Here is a 14,941-nt window from a genome sequence, read left to right as displayed (position 1 = left end):
TGCTATGTCCCTGTGTGTGGTTTCCCAGGTATAAAAAGACATTTTATTGAAAGGTGTCTGCACATGGTGGCATAGTTGTCACACATAGTGACCTTCATAAATGGCTTTGGAAAGTGATTTGGAAAAGGGAATACCATGGGGTTGGTGTTGTTTTCTCCTCCTTTATTAGTTTCTGCTCTGATCTCCTATCACAGTTGTGCAAGTACATGGAAATTTGCTCTGTGCTCCCATGTGATCCCCAAATGCAAACAAGCATATGTTGTCACTGACCCCAGTGTTGCAATGTACTAGCCTGAGATCTGCTTGGATAACCCAGCAGAACCGTTTACCCTTTGTTAATAGGACAAACAGTGGGTGGCAGCAGGGATCCAAGCAGAGAAAGCACAGACACAGGAGACAAGAGGCTGAAGAGAGTCACCATCAGCATCCAAAGCAGCTCCCAAGTGTTGGTGAGACTGTTAAATCATGAAGCTCATTGCCATCTTTCTCCTTTGCTCCAGACTGCTACCAAGTTTAACCCAGGAACACCACTCGGAGGAAATCGACTGCAATGATGAGGATGTATTTAAGGCTGTGGACTCAGCTCTTCAGAAATACAACAGTGGAAGCAAAAGTGGCAACCAGTTTGTGTTATACCGCATAACGGAAGTCAACAAGACGGTGAGTGAGCTGTATTCTGCCTTGAGGTCATTTGGGATTTGTGTGGTCACTTGGAACCTGAGACACACACACATATATGTGCACACACACCAATCACCACAGAATTGGTGATCAAAGGTAGGAACTTATAGCGTTTACAAACGACCAATCTGAGCTCTGGGCTGGGGTGGAGGGCAGGGTGCAACTGGTCCTCGGCCACCAAGGTTGGCTTCCTGGGTGATCAGAGGAGGGGTATCCTAGGGTGAAATGAAAGAAAGGTAGATGGAGTCACTTGAAAGTGACTATGCAGTGTTGGACAATCCTTGAACTCAGACCTAGCAAGATTTCCTGGGTGACCAGACTCAGACTAAAATACAAAGACTCCAGACTTCTAATGAGTAGGGGGTGCATCTAACAAATACTATATAAATGTCCCTATACATAAAATTAAAAAATTCAAAGTCCCCAAAGCAGAAAACAGAAAGGTGGTTGCCAGGAGCTGTGGGGGATGGAGTGGGCAGGTGTTGGTCATGGGGACAGACTTTCAGTCATAGCATGAGTGACTGCTCCTTGGGGTCTGCTGTACAGCATGCTGGTTAGAGCTGATAATACTGTACTGTGTACCTGAGATTTGCCCAAAGGCTGCACCTTAAGGGTTTTCTCCACACACATGAAACATGTAATTATGTGAGTTGATAATGCATGTTAATTAACATAGCTGTGGTAATGATTTCACAGTGTGTATGTATATCAAATCTTCTCATTTTACATCCTAAATATGTACAATTTATTTGTCAATTATACCATAATAAAGCTAGGGTAATGAGGGGCGGTGAAGTACATCTAAGAGGAGTCATAATGAGATTCATGTGGTTCTGCTGTATTTGACAGCATATCTGCTAAAAATTTCCTATTGCTGAACACATAAAGGGTAATAGTGATGTTCTATTTGGTTTTGAATATTGTTTTAATCACTGGTTGATACACTCAGGATGAAGGTAAATCCTGAAAGAATGTGTGATTCCAAGAAATACAAACTTTCAGACCCAGAGGGGTGGGGTCTCTGGATTGAGTGGGAGAGGGTCACAGCTGATTGGGGGAATCTGGGCAGCTGTCTCTTTGGCCTTCTGCCAGGGACTCAATGGCCCAATATATCTTTGTGTGGCTCTGGACTGCTCTGGGCCACCTTCCCTCCACTGGAGCACAGCCCTGTACAACCCAGTCCTGTGAGCTCCACTCCAGTTCCAGCTCCAGTTCCAACTCCAGCTCCGATTTCAGGACCAGCTTCACACAGTTCCAGATGAGGCAGCAAAGTTCTTTAGGTCTATCATGAAAGATCTGCATTCTGATGAAAACTGGGAGGAATCAGACAAGGCAGAGAATAATGATTATGTATTCATAATGGAGAGACTAGTAAATAGAAGAGACAGCCCAAGTCCAGGAGTTAGTTAGCTAAGGTGATGGCAGCAACAATGGAAGCTGTTATGCTTCTTCCCGCTATGTCATGAGCCATTGCCACACTCATCAAAAACCAACAAGAATCAGATTCTTGAAAAGTCTAGTAAAGCAAAGCAAATCAGATAAGCAACTAAAGAATGGTGAACGTGACAAAGCATACCTAGGTGAACTGGTAGAGCTTTCCAGAAGGTAAATGATGCTGGAGAAAGAAACATGGTATAGCAGTCATGACCCTCATAGAGAAATTTGACACTTTCATATTATAAACACAGTATGTGATTTTGACCTTTGTTGCTGGACGAATCAATAGTCCATAAACTACAGAGTTTCCTGGAAACATCTGGAGCATCCTGAGGATCTGTCACCTGGATGCATCAAAAACAATTGTGGTTTTATGCTGTTGTGTGTGATTTTTTCTTTATATTAAAGCACTCAGAATGGTGTGACTGAAGAGAAAAAAATTAAAATTAAGCAACTTTAAGCTTTATTTTTCTTTAATGCCAATCATTGTCTCATGATAAAAGAAAAATTAAACAAACCAGTCAGAAGACCACTTTTCCTCTTCAAGGAAATCCCTGGGGAGAATTAAGCTGGATAGTCTTGAAGACAAAACACTCCCATACAAAAAACTTAAAGAATGTGCATGGTATTGTGTATATCTCTCTGTGATGGTTCATTCCGCAGGACAGATACATTTCAATACTCCATGTTATTACATAACTCATCTACTTATTATCACATACAGATATGCCAAGGTCATGGGGAGAGTGGCACAGCAGGCATATAAGTACTTGTTCCCATGGGTGCTCTCTTCTGCAGTGCCCCTGCCATCACAAGCCCAGGGATCTTACTCATATACTGGGCCACTCTCCACCAACTTTTTCCAACTCCTTAACTCCTGGCAGTCTGCGTTTTCCACCTTCTGTTTTCTAGTTCCACAACACAGGTGATGTGGGGACCAAATAAACACCCTGATTTTTCTCTGTGGTCTTTTTGCTGCAAGTTGGGGCCCAGTCCTTGGCTGTATCCATGTAACAATCTTGGAGCATGGTAGAAGAGGCACCAAATGGGATCATGTGACATGCTGTCTGGACTTTGTCAATCAACCTGTTGGACTTTTAGACAGAAGCGTTATATGTAAACGTTCTGCATCCAGCATTGTTGGGCTGCCATCGACATTCTGGTGTCTATTTTACTGTTACAATATTAGGTAAATATGAAGTAAAGGCATTCCACAGGATCCTCATTTTTAAGAAGGAATTTTGGTTCTGTTTTCTGAAGAAATGTAGAAATTCTCAATTTAAATCTATTTACTAGTTAAGAGTTTCAGCTTTCCTCCACTGCCGGTAAGTTATACATCTTTACCATTAAACCTGGAATAAAAGATTTTTGTTTGTTCATATATGATCCATTTAGATACTTTTATATTTGGAAAGCTAAAAATCTTTCTTTGGGGCAAATTGTTATTTTTTGTGATCTAACAGGTCATGTATTAACCTGTAGATTCAGTGGTTCAATACCTGTTTAGTCACTTGCTTATATTCCAGAAGGATTTCTTGTGTTGGTGAATATGAAGATGGTATGGGAGGGGGATATTTCTGTTCTTGATGTGTCCTATTTTGAAACTAGAAATCTGTTTTGTGGCATGCAAAAGAAAGCAAATTATTTTTGAAAAAAACTAAATCAAAGTTAAGAACAAAATACAATCTTTTAGCAGTTTGTTTAAATGAATTTCACCATGTCTCTGTGATAGTTCACTTTGGTGGAAGGAAAAAATTCAGCCATTTGATGTGATGAGATGAAAGAAAAAAGCTCAGTGGGCATTTTTTCTTTTTCTGAAAATGAAATCGAGCCATTCCATTTACAAACTAGTATAATCATGTGAGGCCTAGTGCCCTCAGCAACATTTAATGGTGTCGTCTTCATTGGCTGACATCTGTAACAAATGTGTCCTTTTGTTCTCAAATGTCCATGGAGTCACTCTTTACCTTGCTATGTACACCACTACCACCTATTCCTTCATCGAAATGTGAGACCTGAAGGAACCTCAGAGTTGACCTTGTTTGCCTCCATCATCTCCCAGATGCCAATACTCTGAGGCAGGCAGGCTCAGAGAGAGGGCTGCTCTGGGACTCAGGAGGCCTGGGACCTGGGCTGGCTGGGCCTTTCCAAGGTGGGAGGCTGTGTGAACTATTGTGGCCTATCAACTGGGGCCTCTTTCTTCTCACCTGCAAAGTGAGGGACTGGGCAACATCTCCTCTCAGGTCCCTTGCTGCTGCAACATGACTGAACCTTACATGTGAAAGCTCATTTAACTCAGAACCCTTGAACTTTAAAAGTTTAACTTACTCTTTTGTGATATGCTAGAAAAAATAGAAAACAAAACAAAGCAAATAAAAATACTAAAATTACTCATACCTAATTGTACTATCCAGGGACAACTTAACATTTTTTTAAAAAATGAAAAACATTCTCCTTTTTGTGTGTGTTTGTTTTCTAATTGTGGAAGTAATATACATTTGTTTTTTAAAAAATACACATAATACAAGAATGTTAGTGTAAAGAAGAGAGTGAGAGACATACATTTTAATAGCTTTGCTGCATAACTTTCCAGACTTTTAATGTCATATACATACTTTGTTCTTACTGGAATTGTTGAACATCATGTGGCAAATGGTAAGGTCACCAGTTTGACTTCAGGTCAGGGCACATGGCTGGATTGCATGCTAGTCCCTCATTGGGGTGATTTCCAGAGGCAAACAGTCAATGTCTTTCTCCTCTCCTTCTCATTCACCTCCCTTATTTCTAAGTGTAAATAAATAAATCATTTAAAAATTAATTAAAAAATAAATTAAATAATATATAAATGAATTGGTTTATATAAAAATAGGCCAAGTCTAAGAATACTACTTTGTGACTTAAAAACATCTATTTATAAATATATCATGAACATTCTTCTGAGTATTTATAACTTTCCATATTTTTAATAATGTTTAGATATTATTGATTTAAATCAATATCAACTATTACAACTCCACCAATTCCACTGAGATCATTTGGTGTTGGGTCATTTGAATGAGACCTACATATCTTTGGTTGCCTTTTTTCAGGATGAACAGAAGCCATTCTATTTCATCAAGTACCAGATCAAGGAGGGAGACTGTCCTGTTCAAAGTGACAAAACGTGGCAGGACTGTGACTACAAGGAAGCTGCTCAGGCTGTAAGTGGGATGCTCCGGAACCTCAAGTTTTCTCCGTGGGGACTATGATTATTTATTTCACCAGTGCTGGGGATGATAAGTATTGTGAGCCTGTTTGTGGGGGGTGCACACAAACCCTCTAATGTTTAGAAATTCAAATGCTCAAGGTCTGTGTTCTTGGCTAGACAGAAAGGACATGGAGAAGCCAGCCATTAAATGTGGGGAAAGCCCTCCCATGAGGAGGGGACTCTAATGACCAATTGGGACACATGGGCCAGGTCTCAGAGAGTGAACAGATTGATATTTGGGCTGAGATCAAAGGCTTGTAGGGGATACTGTGGGTGCTTAATTTGCACAGACCTGAGTTTGCATCCTGCTCTGCCTCCAACTGACTGACCACTGGGATCCCTTGTAAAGTGGAGGTAAAATTGACCTCACCTGTCTGCAGGAGGATGAAAGGAGATCTACTATGAAAGGACCTTATTTTAATAACAATGGCAATCTTATCCAAGTATCTAGCGTCTGTGTGTCACATCACAGCTGGTTGTTTGGCCTTAAGTGAGGGAGGCTGCAGACAGTATCTGCCTGGAAGCAAGCCACTCATTCCACAGTGCATGGACTCACCTCTTTAATGGCAAAATACCTGTACACTGCGTGTACTTGAATGTGAAGTTGAAAAGTAAGTTAAGAGGAGAGTAGAGCCAGCTGATTCTAGGGCATTGTGTTCATCTTGGTGAAAGAGAAGTATCTCCAGAGCTCCATACATAAAGCTACCTGAAACCTCCCTGTTTATACTGCCACTTCTCTCGATGCCTCATGAATATCAGTGGCTTGTAAATAATAATAATTAGGCTACAAAAACATTCATTCTTGTGCATCCAAACTCTATTAGAAAAAAGTCTTGACAAGTGTTAGTTAAAGGAAAGCCACACTGAGCAACAGTACTAAGGTGCACTTCTCCATTGGAAGATTAACAGAAATGGTCTCTCTTTCTCTTTTTTCCCTCTTTTTAGGCCACAGGAGAATGCACTGCGACTGTGGGGAAACGAGGAAATACAAAGTTCACTGTGGCTACCCAGACCTGCCAGATCACTCCAGGTAGCTGACATATCCAGTGGCCCTGCCCTGGGGCAATGAACCATTTTCTTGTGAGGCCAGGAGCAGAATCTAGACAAAGGCCCTTTCCAAGGGAACAGAGTGGCTGCAGCAATTCCATTTGCAGCCTCGGTGGGACTTTAGGGAATGGGGATGGCAGAGTCCTGAGTTTGGGCCAGGCTCCTGACAAAAATCTCCTCAGCACTAAACCGACCCTCTTCCTGGAGAACAGTGCTGTATGTATGAGGCCTGTGCAAGAACCCTGGGAAAGTACTAGAAAACATACCACTTGTCATTGATTGTAGGTGGCACGATAGAGTGAGAAGAGCCAGGCTTTGAGGTCCAATCTGGCCTGAAATCATGTAGAAGCTGCTAACCATTCCAGTTTCCCTTCTCCTTACCTATCAAAGGGGATTGCTACAGAATATTGTTGGAGATTGAACTAGAGGACAGGCCTGCAGGTACAATCATAATAATGCATTGAGGAAATCAGAATAAGAGTAATAATAGCTGATATTTATTGAGCACTTATTGCCAGTCACAGTTCTAATCACTTCACATGTTGACTTATTTAATCCTCACCCACATTCTATGAGGCAAGTGTAAATATTCTCATTTTGCAGATGAGGAAACTGAGGCCAACCACAGTAAAGTGTCTTGCCCAAGATGCCACAGCTAGCACTTAGCAGAGGCAGTATACAGACCTTGTAGGATGGTGGCAGAGTGCCTGGGTGCAGAAGAATGGGCACATCTAGGTAATGCCAACCACAGAAGCAAACTCAGAACCAGCCTCCTGCAAGAGAGGGTTTCAGCATATGAGGCTCCTGAGCAGCATCACCAGCATCACTCTTGGCTGCTGGTGGAGGGGCAGTTATTCTGTCCTGGCTTCCTCATCCATGTGGAACCCACAAAACTATATCTCTTGAGCTTCAGTTCTTGCAAGAAGTGGCATTCCAAGAAATACAATGCAAATAGAAAGGACATTACAAGCAAATGAACAAGTTTTGGAGTAGGTTTTTGTTACTTATTTGAAGAACTCTACCTCATAAGTAAATGTTCACATTCTCCAGAGCACAGTCCTTATGTACTATGAGGTGAAAAGCTCTTTGCCAAACTTCTAGGCCCGCAATTACTACTAGATCCACTATTGTTTATCTGAAAACTTTTGGGTCAAGTATATTTCAGATTTCAAAAAGGGAGAAAGGACTCTTGGACCTGGACAACAGTGTGGGTATTACAGGCAGGAAAGGGGTACAAGAGCACTAAATGATTATAGAAAAAACACAATTAAAAAAGTTTTAAAAATCTTTATTTTAATTTTAAAAAATTCCCTTGAAAATTCCCTGGGCATTCTGTCACCCAGAAAAACTGAATTTGAACCTACTCTTCTCACCCTCAAAATGCAGCTCCATCATTTCTCTGACCCCAGTCAGAGCTGCCCTTGAGGTCAGCAAACCAGCCTCTCTTCTCTTCTCCATCTCCCTTTACCTCCCTTCTCCATCTTCCTTTCATCTCCCATGATTCTCATTCTTTTGTTCTCCTCTTAGCAATTCTTTCGCCTTTCCCCTGCAATTCCCCTCCAGTTTTTTAACATTGTCCACTACCCTGATGCTACATAGCTTCTGCAAGGGGATCAGTGAGGAAAGCTGACTTGTGGAGTAAAAGCCAAGAGACAGTGGCAGAGGGTGCTGTGTTGACCTGCTGCCAACTGAGGGGCAGTGTTGTAGAGCGCTGCTGGCCTCCTGATTCTCTTTGGCTGGAATACACTCAGGCAGCCATAGTTCCCAGGTGAAGAGGCTCAGGATGCCTTCACGATTTTCCCCTCTCTATGGCTTGTGCACCAGTGGGTTAGGGCTCTCTGTTATAAACATAACTTGGTAACTTAACACAAACTCAGTCCTGTTTTAATATTTATAATTTTATTAAAAAACCCTTCAGTGGCACCCACTGTTACTGCAGACCATTCTTCATTCACATCAGTGGGTCTCTGTATACCCTGAAATAATGTGGAGAACACTGTGAGTACCTGCATTTCCCTGGAGAGGGCGCCATGGTTTTCATCAGGTGCACCAAGGAGCCCATTACCCTTGGAACAGGGTGTAACCCCTGGCCTCCAGAGTGAAGCCCATGCCCAGCAGCAGAGGGCTCTCTCTACCAACCATTGACCCCTCAGTCACCACTGCCTGCTTCCTGCTTTAAGCTCTGGTAAATGTGTAGACACCCCGTCCTACACAGCTGCCCCTGACTGACTCATGCTGCTTTCTTGGGAGCCACTTGTACCTTCTTCTCAGGTGCCCAATTGGCCTTGTCTGCTTTTCACCCTTCGTGACTCAAGCCTTTCCTCCTTGGGAAAGTCTGTCCTGAATTCACTCTGGGCCACTGTCTTTCCAAGCTCTTGCCAAAGTATAATGGAATATGCTTCTACAGTTCTGTCTCTCCCACTCAACTTTGCCCAACTCCTTCACCCCAGTGACAATTACTAACAAATGTATCCATCTGTGTAGTCTATCTCAGCGCCTGGCACGTGACAAGAGGTGCAAAACATGGACATGGTTCTTGAATTGAATTGACACAGGACATATTCCACTCTGCAACAGGCTTCAAGGAGCCTTTAACATTGAAAAATAAATAATAATAGATGTGTAGAGGTTTACATTTTTATAAGTTGATAAATTTATGTATTACTTCTATAATTTACAATGACTTTTAAATACATTGAAAGCAATTATGCATGATAGTATGCATATAAGATATTCCTAAGTCATTGTCAGGTTTTTTTTCTTCTGGCTGACTGAAAAGCAGGAGTATGTTCTCTTTTTCTAATATATTAAAACTTATTAGGAAGTTTGTCTACCAAGGTCATTGAAGTTACCTTACATATTTAGGGTAAAGTGTTTCAATGCGAATTTTGCTCATTAACACTGCCCTTTTGCCTGCCCTTCTTTGTCAAGCCGGGGGCCCTGTGGTGACATCCCAGTATGACTGCTTTGGCTGTGTGCACCCCATCTCAACTGCCAGCCCGGACTTGGAACCCTTTCTGAGACACGCCATTCAACATTTTAACAACCGCACTGACCGTTCTCACCTCTTTGCCCTGAAAGAAGTGAAACAGGCAGAGAAACAGGTTTGTTCTTTCAGTTTTTATTTTGCATAGAATTGTTAAAATTTATTAGATCTTTACGTTTAAGTCAAAATGATTCAGATACTGCAATAGGTAAAGGGGAATAGTAGGGCTAGAGAGACCCCTTGCTCTGAGATTGCTTTAATAAATAGGTAGTTAGCATTACATGGTGTTCTTAGAGATGGTGAAATGAAAAGATCTTTCTGGCTCTAAGTGATTTTTTTTCCTTTTAAGTATTTATGTATGTATGCATGTATTTATTTATTCACCTGAAGACTATCTTACGAATTTTAGAATGAGAGGGCATGAGGGGGAAATAAATGGAGAGGGCCAAAGACATCAATGTAAGAGAAAAACCTCAATTGGTTGCCCCTCCCATGTACCCCAACTGAGGACTGCACGCACAACTTATATATTTGCCCTGACCAGTAATGGAATGCTCAGTCTTTCAGGTTATGGGATGACGATCCAAACAACTGAGCCACACTAGCCAAGGCTGGCCTTAAGGTTTTAAGAAATACATTGTCACCTAGATATGAGTCAAACATGGCTCCAAAATATTAAATGGTACCTGAAAAGTTTGGCATGGGTTTCTGTGTGCCTTCTAAAGTATAGTTTTCATATCATCACACACAAAAAAAGAGAATACTTCTAAAGCTGGTCTTTCCATTGACTCTGTTCACTCAGTGTTTCTGGATTCCTTGTATTTCAGCGTGTAATTACTAGAGACTCACTTTGGTCAGTAACATTTTCTGTTTTTACTAGACCTTCAAACTTGCCTTCATGCAAAACACATGTTCTGCTCAGTTATGTCTGTATCCAGCTAACAGTGTAGGGCTAGGCCAGGATAAAGCAGAAGAGAAGTCATTTTCTGACAATCTGGGAACATGGGAACCTACCAGCAAAGACCACTGACACTCCAAAGTTTTCCTTAACCATCTAAAAGAGCATTATTAATATTTCACATAATTCAATGGAATATAATTTTTCTGCTGCCTGGAAGAAAAAATATTGTTAGGAATTAAATAAGAATATACAGTAATTCCACCTACATATTGCTTTTCATTTACAGATGAGGAGTGTGTGTGTATGTGTGTGTGTGTTGAAGGGTGTGAGAGTCATAAAGTGCTCAGTATTTATTCGGTCAGACTTTTGCCTAGTAATAATAGTTTATAGCCCTAACTAGAGGGGTTCAGTAGGTTGGGCATCATTCCACAAACTGAAAGGTCGACAGTTTGATTCCTGCTCAGGGCACACGCCTGGGTTGCCAGCCACATCCCCAGTTGGGGGTGTACAAGGAGCAACTAATTGATGTTCCTCTCAAGCCTCAGTGTTTCTCGTCTTCTCTTTCTCCTTCCCTTCCTTTCTCTAAAAATAAATAGATAAATAATTTTAATAAAAAATAATAGTTTATATGTTTGTGTACTTGTGATATGCCTGGCAGTATTCTAAGCTCCTCATAACACTGAATAATGTTTAAACTGCTATTTAACTATTCAATTCAAAATTGTTTCAGATGGTGATTGGATGGAACTATAAAGTTACTTACTTAATTCAGCAAACTAATTGTTCCAAGGAGAATTTTCTGTTCTTAACTCCAGACTGCAAGTTCCTTCTCAAAGGGGTAAGTTAGCATTTGGTGTTCAGTATCTTTATGGGAGTGGGAATACTCAGCCGTATAGAAAGACTTGGTCACTAAAATTTCAGATGACACTCGTGAATTCACAGTCATGTTCACCTTGTCACCAGTCAAGCAGCCTTACCTACCTGGTCAAAAAATCCGTACATCCTGCAAAAAGCATTTACAGATACAACCAGAGCCTCAGACAAAACGATGCCATGCCAAGTTCGTCTATTCCTGTGCTCACACTTTCCTGTTGCCCTCTCTGCCCCCTGTGCTCAATGCCCTTCAAGTCCTCCTGAGCTCTATGCAGGGTAATCCCTCACTTCAGAATTGTCTCTGCTCCTGTTCTTACCTTCCCCCACCTTCCTTTACCATTAATAAACATATCCTGAACTTCTATCACTTTTTAGAATTATACCTTGCTATCAGATCCAAAATTATGTTCAAAGAGTGGTTAGTGCCTGTTCAGATGACTAAGGCATGATGACCTTCCCAGGAATATTTGCATTTTAGCAGAAGACTCTGCTTTAAGCAAGGGATTGCTGCAAACCCTGCAGTCTATTATTCTACTTGTAAAAATTTTATTATATGGGAAGAAAATGAGGAATCCAGACAGTAAGATGCTCATTTCAGTGCTATTGCTAATAGAAAAATCTTGGAAATAACTTTTTTCAACCTTAGGCACTGTTTAAGTAAATTACTGTGTATCCATACAGTAGAATATGTGCAAACATTAAAATTATGTTTACAGATTTTTAGTGACTTAGTAAATGGTTGTAGTATGTTAAGGGAAACACACACAAAACAATAGAATTCAACACTATACATAAAGACTGATTCAAATATATAAAGTAAATGTAAAGATGAAAAGTGACGCAGGGCGCATTTGAGATTTTTCTCCCCATCAGTTGTAAGTTTGGCTCAAATAAACTGTGAAAATTTTTTTAATGATGAAAAAATATGCCAAAATATGAAACATAGTTAACTTTCAGCTGAAACTATGAGTGCTTTTTTTTGATTCTTTGTACTTTTTGGAACTCATTGTTTAATACTTTCCAAAGTTTCTAACCAAGCATGTATTTATTTCATAATTGGGGAAAATACTGAAGACTATTAAGAGAGTGAAAAGACAACCTTGAGAGTGGGAGAAATTATTTACATCATATATCTGATAAGAATTTAATATGGAGAATATATTAAAAAAACTCCTACACACCACAAGAAAAGGACAATCAACCTAATTTTCAGATGGGCAAAGGACTTAAACATAAACATTTCTCTAGAGGAGATATATGGCTCTGGCCAGGTGGCTAAGTTAGTTGAAGTGTAGTCCCATAAACCAAAATGTTGCCAGTTCTATCCTGAGTTAGGGCACATACCTAGGTTGCAGGTTTGATCTCCGGTTGGAGTGTCTACGGGAGGAAAACAATCCGTGTTTCTCTCTTTCTTCCTCCCTTTATTTCTCTCTCTCTCTCTCTCTGTGCCTTCTCTCTCTAAAATCAATAAACAGATCCTTGGGTGAGCATTAACAAAATAATAAAAAATTCAATAAAGATAAATGACCAATAAGTATGTCAAAGAATGGTATGAGGGAAGTACAAAGTTTATATTACATATATTTTACCATAATAGACAAATAGTAAATCGGAGAGAGAGAAACCCTCAAAACAATGTATGCTTTAGCTACTATTTAACTTTTGTTAATTTGAGTCAAGTCTTTTATCAACATCTCAGTTTTTTTTAGTTAATCATTTGAGATTTTGTAGGCTCAAATATTATCTAACCTGAATCTTTCTGCATTTATTTGTAAGGCCTCAACTTATTGGTTTTCTCTCTGCAGCACAGAGAGATAGATGCAAGGGCTGGTTGCAGTCACAAAGTCAATCAGATTTTGGGTATCACTCCTCTGAGCTCCTGCTTGCTTGTTTGTGAAATAGGGAGGAATAATAGCACCTATCTCACAGCCATGGTTACAATAATGAAAGGATATAAAATGTGAATGAATTATTGTGCCTGCAGTTGGTAAGATTGAAGGCCTTGCTGTTCAGCACTTGGTCCCTGAATCAGTAGCATCAGCATCACCAGGGAGCTTGTTAGAAAAGCAGAGTCTTGAATTCCACCCCAGGTCTACTGGGGCTACATATTAACAAGGTTCTCAGGTGACTCATTTGCACTTTAAGGTTGAAGAAGCACTGATTCAAGAGGTCTCCTAAGTAGTTCTCAGGCCATGCTGCATATTAGAATCCCTTTGGCCAGCTTTAAAGTAACTATTCCTAGGCTCTTCCCCAGATGTTGTGACTTAATTTGTCAGGGGTGGGTTTCTAGAGTCAGGATAAAAGCTTCTTGTGAATCAAATATGCTGATAGAATTGAGAACCTCAGGGCTACTTGCAGCATCCTTCTCCCCATCCAAAATTAAGATATTGTAAATATGGGATTTCTTGTATCTTATTTTATATAAGATACAAGACACTTATTATATATGTATGTATGTATATATACATATATTCCCTTATCAGAAATAAAAATTGATAGAAAACTTCAAGACAGTGCAGAAACTTTGAAAAAATAATGTGAAACCACATACTCAAATACTGAAAGATATATAAGTGTATTTCCCTCATCTCTTTGTTTGTGTGTGTGGAGGCAGTGGGGGGTGGGAGCGAAATATAGACAATTTTTGGTGATTTTTTTTCCTCTTGATAGTTGTAATTATTTCACATGCTACATTTTTTCACCTAAGAATTTTTCTTTCATTAATCTCTTAATAAACTTTTTAAATTTTATCTTATTTTCTAATATTATTTTTAATGTTTTATTTATTTATTTTTTAATTTATTTATTTTAATTGTTGTTCAGGTACAGTTTTCTGTCTTTTACTCCCCTCCCAGCTCACCGCCCCCCATGCTCCCCACCTCCCTTCAATCCCCCCCTTAGTTTTTGTCCATGTGTCCTTTATACTCGTTCCTGTAAACCCTTCTTCCCCTTTTCCCCTGAAATTTCCTCCCCTCTCTCCTCTGGTCCCCATCAGCCTGTTCTCTATTTTAGTGTGTTTGGTTATATTTTGCTTGCTTGTTTGTTTTGTTGTTTAGCTTCCTGTTAAAGGTGAGATCATATGGTATTTGTCTTTCACCACCTGGCTTATTTCATTCAGCATAATGTTTTCCAGTTCCATCCATGCTGTATTTTTTTATGTTATTACAGTTGTCCCAGTCTTGCCTTCTTGCCACCCTCTACCTAGCCTCCCCCCACCCTCTCAGGTAATCCCCACACCACTGTTCATGTCCACAGGTCATGCATGTATGTTCTTTGGCTAAGCCCTTTGCCTTCTTTCAACCCATCTCTACCATTCCCTTTTCTCTTAAAGCTATCATTAGTTTATTTTGTTCATTAGATTCTACTTATAAGTGAGATCATATAGTATTTGTTTTTCACTGACTGTCTTACTTCACTTAGCATAGTAGTCTTAAGATCCATCTATGCTGTCACAAAAGGTAAGCATTCCTTCTTTTTTACTGCTGCATAGTATGCCAAAGTGTAAATGTATCACAGCTTTTTGATCCACTCATCTACTCATGGGCACTTAGGCTGTTAGAAGATTTTGGTGATTGTAAATAATACTAACTATGAACATAGGCATGCAAATATTCTTTTGAATTGGTGTTTCGGGATTCTTAGGATAGATTCCAAGAAGTGGGATCACTGGGCCAAAAGGCACTTCCATTTTTAATTTTTTTGAGGAAATTCTATACTGTTTTCCACAATGGCTGCACTAGTTTGCATTCCACCAACAGTACACTAGGGT

The 14,941-nt window shown here is 40.1% G+C and overlaps 1 protein-coding gene across 1 annotated transcript in view; it reads left to right on the top strand.

Moving 5' to 3' along the window:
* Positions 1-328: 328 nt before the first annotated feature.
* Positions 329-14,941, top strand: part of LOC119047624 (kininogen-1-like) — a 36,707-nt gene continuing 22,094 nt past the window's right edge. The window contains exons 1-5 of the mRNA XM_053657749.1: positions 329-660; positions 5,208-5,318; positions 6,311-6,395; positions 9,344-9,516; positions 11,030-11,137. Coding sequence (XP_053513724.1) covers positions 466-660; positions 5,208-5,318; positions 6,311-6,395; positions 9,344-9,516; positions 11,030-11,137 — 672 coding nt within the window. The 5' untranslated portion in view covers positions 329-465. The remainder of the gene's footprint in view (positions 661-5,207; positions 5,319-6,310; positions 6,396-9,343; positions 9,517-11,029; positions 11,138-14,941) is intronic.

Source organism: Artibeus jamaicensis, unplaced genomic scaffold (genome assembly GCF_021234435.1).
Source record: "Artibeus jamaicensis isolate MK-2021 breed Jamaican fruit bat unplaced genomic scaffold, CSHL_Jam_final scaffold_474, whole genome shotgun sequence".
In the NCBI taxonomy this organism is placed as follows: domain Eukaryota; kingdom Metazoa; phylum Chordata; class Mammalia; order Chiroptera; family Phyllostomidae; genus Artibeus; species Artibeus jamaicensis.
This window is presented reverse-complemented; position numbering and strand designations above follow the sequence as displayed.